At 41.7% G+C, this 12,502-nt stretch overlaps 1 protein-coding gene across 1 annotated transcript in view; it reads right to left on the reverse strand.

Annotated features, from left to right (window-relative positions):
• Positions 1-582: 582 nt before the first annotated feature.
• The window catches only part of IMPG2 (interphotoreceptor matrix proteoglycan 2), a 72,845-nt gene continuing 60,925 nt past the window's right edge, over positions 583-12,502 (reverse strand). Inside the window, exons 15-19 of the mRNA XM_058555709.1 lie at positions 10,786-10,996; positions 9,292-9,480; positions 7,702-7,903; positions 7,064-7,143; positions 583-4,699 (exon numbers count right to left, since the gene is read on the reverse strand). Coding sequence (XP_058411692.1) covers positions 4,687-4,699; positions 7,064-7,143; positions 7,702-7,903; positions 9,292-9,480; positions 10,786-10,996 — 695 coding nt within the window. The 3' untranslated portion in view covers positions 583-4,686. The remainder of the gene's footprint in view (positions 4,700-7,063; positions 7,144-7,701; positions 7,904-9,291; positions 9,481-10,785; positions 10,997-12,502) is intronic.

Genomic DNA, 12,502 nt, shown 5'->3' on the forward strand with positions numbered 1-12,502 from the left:
CAGGGCTTGTCCTGACCAGACTTATTAAAAACAGGGTTTTTACCCACTGTTTCTTCTAACCCTAGGTTACTAACTAATCAATCAACAGGTATTTATTAGACACATTTCTCCTACTTTGTCCTTTTATAATATGGTTTTTGGAGTTAAATCAAGACCACTCTCCTCTTTTCTAAGACTGATTTAGGATTTCCTCGTGTCCTGTTACCAGCAAGACATTATGCAAATGTAGGAAGGAAAAAAACCGCGAATTGCGGTCTCTGACGCTGATGCTTAGGTAAGTGGTAGCTGATTATTCTCCTGCCCTTCCCAGGCAAGACCGAATTAGACTGCTGTTACCATACTAATGTCTTCTCTGCTCTCTTTAGATGGTCACCAATTCCTTCTCTCATTGCGGGATAGCTGGTTCGCCCACCCCCACTCCACCCTGCCCCAATCTTTCTTTAATCAACTCCATCAGTTTTCTTTCCATCCACCTCAAGCAAATGAGGAAAAATGAAAGTTTCTAAGAGTTTAAAAGAATAAAGTTCAGGAGAAGCCCAATAATGATTCAGCATCGTTAACTATCAACAAAATCTGGGGCAACAACTGGGCTCTAGGTTGGTCTCCACTTCTCCTCATCCTCACCACACAAAGATTAATGGAGGAATGATTTTCATTTCCACATCATGCTCTCATTGTGTGTGTATTTGAATGGTAATTACAACTCAGTTGTTGCTAAAATCCACACTGTTGTCTTCTCATTGACAAGAAAATGTAGGGAGGTTCTCGAAAGGGAAGTTTATTAATAATGAAAATGGCACAATTATATACATGAGAAAAGAAAGACCCTTTTATATACATGAAGACTTTTAAATTTTTATTTCTAATTAGCTAGTACTAAGACTAGAACATTTCAGGAAAACAGTAAAGTAACGTGAACTTATCTGAGCCATACCTTAGGTAAAATGTCACAAATACGATGAAAACGACAAGTCCTTCATTACCCATACTCCATACTGAACATATATCGTGTATGTACATGATCGCTTCAGAATCATCACATAGTCCTGATATATAAATAATTAGACCTTTATTTTCTAATATTATAGTTACTTTTTTCCTATTTATGCCCTTAATCTCTAAAAATGTAATTAAATATAAGTGAGAGGAAAAAAAGCCAGGATGAGGAATCATTTCACCTAGGCTGTAGCTGTAACTGTGTGGCTGAGGGGAGTGTTTCCACCTGTATCTTTCTATCCTGAGGGGAGTGGTCTACCCTGGGTCTTTATTAACTCACAGAAGTAGTGCAATGTTTTACGAAATACACAAGTCAGGGAAATTTCCAGGCAGATTCTTGAAATCATCTATTACTTTCTGGTTCCCTCCCACTTTTCCACCTCCAATCAGGATCTGTTGTAGAACACAATGCAATTGATCTGAGGAATGTGACCTTCACACCATTATTCTGCATTTATTACACACTTGGGAATAGAATGAGCTAGGATCTATGACTCACTGCAGCTGGATTACAAACGAGGAAGGCTGGCCCCACCCGTTCCTACTGGGAATTATTAGAAACATCTTAGAAAAAAAAATGACCCATATTTTTCTTGGCTAAAATATCTCAATTTAATAAAGATAAATTATTCTCCTAAATCAGCTGTTTCCTTATGGAATAAAGTTGTTGCCTTCTCTTCCCATTTCAAAGTGAAAATTCAATTTACAGGCTGATGGATGTCAAAGTATCCATTATTGAAAACATGGAAATGACACAAAGATACCAGCTGCCTATAAATCATAAAATAGAAGGCAGACCTAGAAAACAAGCATGCAAATGAATAACTAAACCAGGTATCACATTTGAGGAGCATATTTTTGGAGGCTACAAAGAATATTTGTGCAGTTTCCATCCTTTTGTCAGAAGTAATATGAAGTCAGGGTTGTTCAACTACATGACAATTCACTGTGGTCAAAAAGCAGGGGGTGGGGAGCAGCCAAGCCCTGGTGACCAGAAACCGCAGGAAAAGCGAAGAAGAGGGGGCAATAAAATCAGGTAAATCGCATTTGTTTTATTAGGTAAGTAATGGGACTTCAGGGCACAAAACGTGATCTAATACCTTTAAATCACTGCCATGGTGGAAATGGAGTCCTATTTAGTTATCAAATAAATCCTCCTTTATCCAGAACCCATGAAAATAAGAATCGTGGAGGTTCACTCAATTATAAAGGCTACATCTACAAGACTCTAAAGCATCTCATATACCCCCCAAAAAAGTTAGTTATTTACCACACACTTTTAGTGCTAACTGCATTTTATTGTTTTTAAATAAGGTGATAGTTTTATTAAATATTATATTGCTAAGTTAATGAGAATGTCCTAATAATCAGATCATTTCATTCCTCAATCACACAGCCTAATACTTTTCAATGACTACCCGCCATTAAATCACCTTGGGGAAAGCTCTTTCAAAAAGAAGCTCTGTTGGGGTAGTCTGTCTGATGGGTAGCCCTTTTAGCCCTTTAAATTTGCACTTCAGTGGATCTTCCCTGCGGAATCTGCCTGCTCCATGTTTCTCATTGGGGTTCAGCTGTACCAGAGCCAGGGTGAGAGTCTTGTTCCTGAACTGAGAGCACAGGAGTTCCTTTCCTCTTCCATTTAGCAGGTGTGGAGCAGACACTCATGTAGAGCTAACAGCTCTGCTCTGGCATGAAAAGGTCATATAAAAGGAAATCAGAGACAGACACGTGTCAGAATTCTCAAATTCCCCCGTCACTGTTTGGCTTCCGGAAAACAACAATCGTCCTTTGGCTCAGTTGGTGCTTCTTCTAAGTGTTGCACATGGTGACCTGCTCTAGAGTCCCTTTATGTCCATCTAGAACTCTGCCAGAAAGCAGACATGCAAAAGGTTGCATTCTAGGGTTCATCTGTGATAAAAACAAATTTTTTTTTTCATCTAACACAAGTAAGTTTAGGAAAAAAAGTTTAAAATCTTAAAGAGAAATCTGCGGAAGTCTTACAAATAAAATTAAGCATTTAGTAGTGACAAATGTCATTAACATTTATAATGCTTTAAAAACAATTATCAATTACCTTCCAAATGGGCCCAGTGGAAAATGTCCCAGCAGTGGCTTGTCCCTATGCTGAACCTACAGAGAATCTGTGATGTGAGTAAGGAATGGAAGACAATACTGAGGTAAGGAAAAGACCTACCTACCTACCTACCTACACACACACACACACAATCCGTGTTACCCATACATACTTTGCAGAATACCTGGATATCCTCAAGGCTTTCAATAGCTTTACTGTGGCATGTACTCGGCCCAGAGATTTATGGTGTCCTCATAATGAGTGAAATTGGCAGTCATCAAATTGAAAAAAAAAAATAAGTGAACCAAGTATTTTATCTTATGGTCAATCTACCCCTGATTAGTTATATCTGGTCAGAAAGAAATCAAAATGTTCAAGATCGTTTTGGGCTAACATAAAGACATCTGACATAAAATACCTGTGTCAATAACAACTCATTTGCATATGCAACTTAATATTAGTAATGATGATTATTTGGTTCTCTCCTTGCCCCCTCCATAGCTACCCATTCAAAAAGTACTAGGACAGAAGAAAACTCCCATTTTCAGTTAAAATTTATATAAGATGTACGTAGACTTTTCCTACCTATAAAATTTTTAAAAATTTAACTGCAATAAAACTGTCATGTTTTATATAAACAGAAATTAATTTAGACATGAGATATTACACAAAGCAGAAGCGATACAAACAAGCTAACTTATTACATATGAGGTAGTTAAGTGCTGTTTTCCAAATTAATATACCAGGAACTAGAGTGGCCAGGATTCGCCTAGGACCTCTTCAGATATCAGAAGCAGAGTCAGGGAACCCATTAGTTCTGACTTGGTTCACTCATCAATCAGCAAAATGTATTCTCAGCCCTGTGGGTTTGACCCCACACCCACGGTTTCTCCGTCCATGTGATTAAATTCGTCTTCAGTCTAACTGGAGCCCTGTAAACTTTATACATATGTATTGTCCTTGACAACTAAAAAAATAGGATATTAACATACTTAACAATAATGTGGTCTTGATTAATATGCTCAAGAAACTCAAAACTCGGGTAGAAGCATAAAGTACACACCTAAATCTATACTGCAGCAAAAAGATTGCTTTTTCTTCAACAGCTTGATCAAAAAAAACTCATATTTTATTTAGATGAATGTCTGCCTATAAACTATATTAAAACTACTTCAAATCTTCTCCTTCCAGCTGACAATAACAAACATGCTACAGAATAATCACTCGGCCTCCTTCTGGAAGTCTCACCTCATCTCTCTGCTGGGCAGCCTGAGGCACAGGCATTAAGAGACGCCCTCAGAGACCCCGAAGCAACAGCAAGTGCAGCCCCAACTCCCAGGCCCGGCTTTTTTCTTGCAGAATACTTTCTAGAAATCATAAAGTTTTGAATTTCTTTAAATACAGCTTTTGGTCTTTGTAGGTATAAAAATTGTCACATCTCTTACTACATTCTGAAATTTTAGGCTAGAAAAAAAAATTTGTCCCCCAAATTAATTTTTTTAATAGAAAACTCTTCTTCCAACAGAGTTCAAAGTCCAGGTTAATTACATGACATAGGTAACAAGTGATCTCCGTCTTCTCTAGGCTTCTAATCAGTTTCAAAATAGAAGTTTTGGTTAAAGCTCTTCCCTGCCATGAAAAAAACAAAAAGAAATTAATTGAAAAAGCAAGGACACACTGAAATGCACTTTTGTTGTAATATATCATTGTCAAGCTATGTTCCTAAAATCACCAATACTTTCTGTTTTCTTTCTTTGCAGGAAAGTCCTGCGCTTTGCTAAGTTTAAAAAAAAATCCACACTACAAAGACCAGGTAGCGCTTTTACTGAATCCTATATCACGTCCATTAACATTTTCTTGGGCTACTGGTAGATGAAAACTCTGAGACTGAGTGAAATTGAAAACATGGTATGGATGATGTGCCTAACATTTTTCAATGCCATGTTCCCACGATGAGCAACCCCCTTAAGGTTACAGTGTCTGTGTGGACTTTCTTTTGTTTCACTGGATCTTCTTGTTTAAATCTTCTTTGTTACATGGATTTTTTTTGTGTTTATTTTAATGCCAGGCGGTTTACAAGAAGAAACTGAAGCATGTAGTCAATCTGTCTGTCATCAATTAGGCTCTCCTGAATCCTTTCTTTGGATGTCTTAGCCTCAATGAGATGCATTTTTAATTCAGGTAACACATTCAGGCAGGTGGCTCTGAGGGGCTTATGAAGGGTCTTAGGAAAGATAAAAACATCAGCCATGTTCTTTCTACTGGATGCCACTGAAGTGACGCCACAGGCCATTTGCTGGCTGGAGACACAGGGATGAGTGCATGTCCTAGTTCAGAAGGCCGACTCCCAGTAGTATTGCTGTGACAGCACTCAGCAAGGTTAGCAGCACCTCCAGGGGGGCCAAGTCAGATGCTCAGCGGGTTTTAAATGAGTCTCCACCATGCACATGGAATTAGAAAGGCATCTTCTTCAGTTTCCACAGGTGTCAATTTGTCCCTTACTATCAGAGAGGAACCATAAGTGAGGGGCTGCCTCTCAGAGAAAAGAGATTTGGAGGAAAGGGGCAGAGGCTACAAACAGAGCCAGGTGTTATCCTGACCGTTCATCAATTTCTCCTGCAAGCATTGCTTCTTTTTTTTTTTTTTTTTTTTTTGTGAGGGAGATCAGCCCTGAGCTAACATCCATGCTAATCCTCCTCTTTTTGCTGAGGAAGACCGGCTCTGAGCTAACATCTATTGCCAATCCTCTTCCTTTTTTTCTGCCCCAAAGCCCCAGTAGATAGTTGTATGTCATAGTTGCACATCCTTCTAGTTGCTGTATGTGGGACGCGGCCTCAGCATGGCCTGACAAGTAGTGCCTCGGTGCGCGCCTGGGATCTGAACCCCGGGCCGCCAGTAGCGGAGCGCGCACACTTAACCGCTAAGCCACCGGGCCGGCCCGCAAGCATTGCTTCTTAATGATGAATTGCTCTGGTTTTCTCTTCTAAAAGCCAGGTGCAGATATGTGGCCTGGGTGGGCCCCATCCATGAGGAAGCACCTTTGTGAGAGCATCAATAGGAACAAACATCAAAGTAAATTATAACCCCACCCACTACATTCAATTAATGCCCATAATGGTCTCTTTACAAGACAGTTTATTTTTGTAACCTAAGTCTGCTTATGGATCCTGGGAAACAAAGGAAAAAAAACCACAGACACTTGCCCAAAATGCATGCTGAGAAAAGCAAATGGAAACAGACAGAACGAAATGTAAGATGAACTTGATAGAGGGAGGAGATACACTTTAATGAGATTTGTGTAATTCAAAGCCCACTGAAAAGAAATCTATAGAGATGAAAGAGGAAGGATATGTTGAAATACGTGAGGATTTATGGCTACTCAAGTGCTTTTCATAGAAACTGTCTATCAAAAATATTTCACAGCATCAGATCGTGGGTGACATCTGTGGCATAAGAGAGAGAGCATGACAGCCCAGGGAGCTCTGGGCCAGGACGCATAGTGTCTTTAAATCTCTGTCATTTGCTACCATGGTGATCTTGAGTGAGTCCCTTCATCTTTCTGAGGCCTCCTTTCCTCCTTTACAAAACTTAAATATGCGGCCAGCCTGGTGGCGTAGTGGTTAAGTTGGTGCGCTCCACTTCGGCAGCCTGGGATTCGCAGGCCCGGATCCTGGGCACGGACCTACACACCACTCATCAAGCTATGCTGTGGCAGCGACCCACATACAAAATAGAGGAAGATTGGCACAGATGTTAGCTCAGGGCCAATCTTCCTCACCAAAAAAAAACAAAAAAAAACCATTCAATTTATAAAGCCATTATGAGGAATAAGTGAAGTAATCTGTGTGGAAGTGTATTAACTGCAAAGAACTCAACAAATGTTGGTTAACACCAGAACCCAGGTCATGTGGGCAGGAACTGTGTGCCCACGCTGGTGGTGCTACTCTAAGGCAAACTGTTAGGACCTGGGTTAGGGCGCTGTCATGTGCTTACATTTGATGTTGTCTCACAAATGCCGCAAACCTAGGATCACTGGCATATAGTTCCAAAATTCTCATTCTTTCTTGAATTTCCTTTAAAAAGGAAAGAAAGAAAAGAAAAAGAGGCCATACACTGCATTAGAAAAACTTTAACAACCTTTTAAAAGGATGTCTAATTTTCATAAGGAATTGTGGCTTTCTGGATTACCCAGGGGAGAGCTATCCAGAACAATGGCCTTTTCAGAGAAGTGGAAGGTGTGGCTACTACACGAACCAAACCGCTCTGAGTAAAGGTGTGGCTGTAACATGAACCCCTCTGAGTGAAGGCGTGGCTGTGACACGAACCCCTCTGAGTAAAGGTGTGGCTACGATGTGAACTGCTCTGAATAACTCAGACATACATTTCTAAGGAAGGTGGGGAGAGGGGGCATTTACTAATAATGGGAAAAAGAACCACTGGTTGGGGAATAAAGTACAGCTCAGAATTGTATACCCTCTACACACCACATCAACTGGGAGATATCATGAGACAAAAAACTAATCATGAAACCATTTTCACCCATTCTTGAAGCCCATGTACACAGGTGTGTGCACATGTGTGTGTCACACACACACACCCCCCAGCAGCAGCAGAAAAGCAAAGTTTCCTACCTCTCTGGAAAGCTGGCTGTTGTCATACAGTTGTCTGATTTCCTCCCTGCTCAGACCACCAATCACCTCCCTGCCTGCTGAGCTGCAGAAGGGACGCTGAGGATGGGCTCCCTGGTACTGCTCGAGTCCGGCCATGTGGCTTTCGTACATGGGGTTGGACTTCACAGCATTTTCAATGGATGAGAGGCTGTCAGGCTGCCTGCTGGAGCCATAAAAAGAAAAGGATGGTTGATTCAGGTTCTTCTTCAGATGCTCAACTACTTGGGAGACTATTTACCTAGAGCAAGATTTCTGTTGGGGAAGAAAAAGAGGTGAACTAGATGCAAATGGGGGAAGGTGACTATGAAAACTATCCAGATCAATCTCAAAAATTATTTATCAGGTGTTATCATTATTATCTCTTCAACCACATGGCTAGTGCCCTGTGGAACTGCCCCAAGTCTCATTCATCTTTATTTGCCCCACAGTGCCTGGCACTCAATCAATGTTGATGGGGAAATATGTCTGTCAATAGACAGTACTTCATTAAACGAATATGGCTCCATCTTTCCCAGAGTCAACAAATAAAAATCAGTGTGTAACCACACAGACAATCTGATCGAAATATAAATACGGAGGGACTGAGCCTCAGTTAAATTCAATTCAGGTCTACAAATATTTACTGTGCATTGATTATGTGCCCAGGACTGGTCTAGATGCTGATGACACAAAGAGTTTGTTGGAATCCCTCTCCAGAATGAGATTACAGTAAAGTCAGACTCAATAAAATTATAAGAACAATGGGGGAAGTAAGTCCTGGGTGCTCCAGGGACCTAGGAGAGACGGCCCTCAGCCAAGCCAGAGGGTGAGGGAAGGGAACCCAGACCTGAAGCAGTAGCTCCTATAGACTAGAAGCATGGAAGCAACGTAAATCAGGGATGGTGATCTCATAACAACCAAAAGGTCCTTGGATTGCTAGTCTAGCAGGCAGAACAGGTTTTCTGTCCTCCATTAATGAAGCTACACTTATCTAATGGAGAACCAGATTTCATTCCTTGTCAGTTTCTTAGCTAGATTTAAAATCTAGCTAATTATCACTGTAATGAGCCAAAGGGGAACAAACTAACAGATCTGGTCCTCACATGAGGGCCTCATTTCATCTCCATCACCCTTCCAACCCCTCCCCCACCAAGAGACAGGCGTTCTGGCCACACCCAATGATGCTGCGGCTTCAGTCGGCCTTCCCTGAAGGCACACGCCTCCCTGACTTTGCTCACGCTCATTCAGCTCGCTGGGAAGTGTCCCACCCACCTGCAGCACACATCTACTCTTCTGTCCAGCTAAATATCATAACCATCATTTAAGCTTCTAAGACTCTCTCCTCCAGGCAGGACGACTTCCTCCCTCCTCTGGGCCCCTCAGCATCTTACAGTACTGCTTATGCTTGTGTCCATCTGACACCCTGTGAGGACAGGGACCAGGTTTTTACTCAATTTTACAGCTCTCTCCCCTCCACTTCCATCCTTGTCCAATATTTGCCACATAGTAAGTACTAAATGAATGAATACAAAGAACATTTTATTCCGTCAGAGAATAATTTTCCTTATTTACCTGAAGGGCCTCTTTCTTTCTCTCCTAACATGCTGAGTTTGAAGAGTCCTGACGAGGAAGAAGATGACAGCAGAAGAGATGAGAAGAAGTCCAACCAGGGAGGCGACGGCGATGCCGATCACCCAGGGCTCGGACACAAACTCCTCACAGTGCTCCCCTCGGTACCACCAGTTCTCACCCACCCGGCACCTGTAACGAGCAGTGACCAAGCCCAGAAACAGTATCACTCTGCTGAAAGTACCAGGTAACAGCAGAACCTTGGACAGGACCGGGGAAAGGCAGAGAAACAAAGGCTGACCACATGCGGCCTCAGGGAAGAGCAGAAGATACAGGTTAAATCGTCACACAATTTAGGGCTGTGCAAATGCCTGGCACAGACCCGGGAGGTCGTCGACTACTTGTAAACAACTAACTAAAAGACTGAATAGACATAGAGAAAGTATTCCATCCAATTTCCATATTTATGGTCATGAGAAACAGGCCCAGGAAGGACAGTAACGTGATGAGGTCACACAGTTCGCCAGCAACAGAGCTGGGTCTAGAGCCCAGGCCTGCAGACTTCTCGTGTCCTGTCACCACACAGCCTCCAGGCCACGCTCCCCCACTCCCAGAGCAGCGAGGACATCACCGCTTCTCAAAATAATATAATTTCTCTGGAAATTGAGAGACTCTTTTCCCTGCCGGTTTTCTAGCTAAACTTCACATTTTTTCATATAGAAGAATTAGATCATTTCCACCTATTTCCTCTGTTTTTGGCATCTCTGCCAACATTTGCCCATCTTGGCATTCACAAACTGTCCTCTTGTTTACGTTTCCCCTGCTTACTCTCCACATCCCTCTTTGATGCCCCTGTGACTGGTTGTGTGGCAGGGGGGTTGACCTGTTCTGCTTTGTTGAGGGGAGGGGGCAGGAAGGCTGGTCAGGCCACCTGAATCTGCTCATCTTCTGCTGCCCTTTCTTAGGTTCTACCTTTAAAAAATGGATTTCGGGTACTTAAAATAAAATATATTTGTCACAACTTCAAAGACTTTAAATACTGGCTTTTCTTCATTTTTGAATACTCACTAGGACCAAGAGTAGCCCAAAGCCATTAAGAATATAATCTGAATAGAACAAACTCCTTTGTTTTCAGCTTCAGGTACAGTGTAAAGTGTTGATCTTACCCCTAAACCTAATTTGAGCACCAACTGCCTTATCAACAGCACTAGGAATATGCAAAGTTATGTTCAAACACTCTCGGGAGGGTGCATTTAGACAATGTTTTTCTTACGGCTTCCTAAGAGCATGAAATAAAATAACCAATTGAACTGGGTATAATTCAGGCCTACTAATTGACTCAATCTTCCCATGAGAACTAGATGGCACCCATCTATTCCCTAGATATAACTTTTACAATAAATATTGCTGTAATCCTAAAATCATAGGTGTAGACCCCTTTTCTTCAGAGGAAGTATCTATAACCTTGTAAAGCTATAATCCCTAACAACAACATACCTACAAATGGCCCCATGCCCGGGTATAATGTCACACTTTCCATCATTCAGGCAGAAGTCAGGCTGTAGGTCACAGAGACTCTGACAGGGCAGTTCCTTCACACTCTGGTACCCAGGGTAGCATCTGCACTCTGCTTCTCCACTCCAGGGGTTGACCAAACACTCAGAAAATTCATTGCATGCCTGAAACTTGCAAGGGTTGGCTTCATCACCTAAAACATCAAACAAACCAGAGAATGATACAAGGAAAGGGAAAACACAGGAGTTAGGGTACAGGAAGCCCTTCCACTAAGGCTCCCCGCTCTCATGTATCACCCTTCCTGAACCATTAAAATACACCATCACCACCAATACCACAAAAAATTTGTGACTCATCCTTGATTGATGAGCTTTTGTTAAATTTCTCTGAAATCCAGAGCCAAATCATAAAACCCAACCACCTGGGTAAGCCTCTACATGTTTTACCTAGGGAGCATGTAGAAGCTTGAAAATCTATGTCATGTAATTGCAGATCTCAATTACACACAGTTTTCATGTACCATTCATTTCCACCAACCCTATCCGGCTCTAGTCCACCTCCACTCTGCACACACTGCTACATGCCCTGCCCCACACTGAGAATATGGGATGGGAGACAGACCCAGAGAAGAACTGGTGGGAGCCTCAGGGATGGGTATAGCCCAATAAGAGCAGCCTAAGAACAAATCTCAAATGTTTCAAGATTTGTGAAAGCCAATGTTAGGAAAATACATCAGCCTTGAACCTCCTCAGGCCATTCCCAACAATATTTTGGATTCAATAATTTCACTTTTCATTGATGGGATGAGAGAAAATGATAATTTTTTAAAAATTAATTAGGACAAAAAAAAGCCAAAAATTATATAAGACATTGATGATGGATGGGCCTTCCATCCTATCATGGTTCCACTATATGTTCTTCACTGGTGAACAGCAAGCTGTGAGTTGCAAATAGGCAAATGGTGATATAGATACCAAAAACAGAGGAAATAAGTGGAAATGATCCATAAACTCATCTATATGAAAAAGCATAAAGTTTAGCTAGAAGGCTAAGGGCAGGGGGCGGGGGGCGGTGTTAAAAAGCAAAGAGCATGGTCTCTCAGTTTCCAGATAAATTAATATTGTTTTGAGAATCAGTGATTTCCTTGCTACTCTAGAGAGGAAAGACATTTTGCACCACTCTGTGGCCTTGGAGTTTGGAGGATCTCTGCAACTGATCTTTCTTGGGCCTTTATAGGAATGGGGGACATACTGGGTTGAATATGTCCCCCCCAAAATTCATGTCCAACCAGAACCTCAGAACATGACCCTATTTGGAAATAGGGTCTTTACAGATGTAACCAAACTAAGATGAGGTCATACAAGATTAGGGTGGGCCTCTAGTCCAGTAAGAAGAGGGAAATTTGGGCACAGAGACATAGACACATAGGAAAGAATGCCATACAAAGAAAGTGGAGCAATGCATCTACAAGCCAAGGAATGTCAAGGATTGCTGTAAACACCAGAAGATAGGAAGAGGTACGGAAGGATTCTTTCCTGGAACCTTCAGAGGGAACATAGCCTGCTAACACCTTGATTTTGGATTTCTAGCCTCCAGAACTCTGAGAGAATAAATTTCTGTTGTTTTAAGCCACGCCGTTTGTGGTCTTTTGTTACAGCAGCCGTAAGAAACTAAGACAAGGGACCACGGATAAGATGCT

This window comes from Diceros bicornis, chromosome 15, assembly GCF_020826845.1.
Source record: "Diceros bicornis minor isolate mBicDic1 chromosome 15, mDicBic1.mat.cur, whole genome shotgun sequence".
NCBI lineage: Eukaryota > Metazoa > Chordata > Mammalia > Perissodactyla > Rhinocerotidae > Diceros > Diceros bicornis.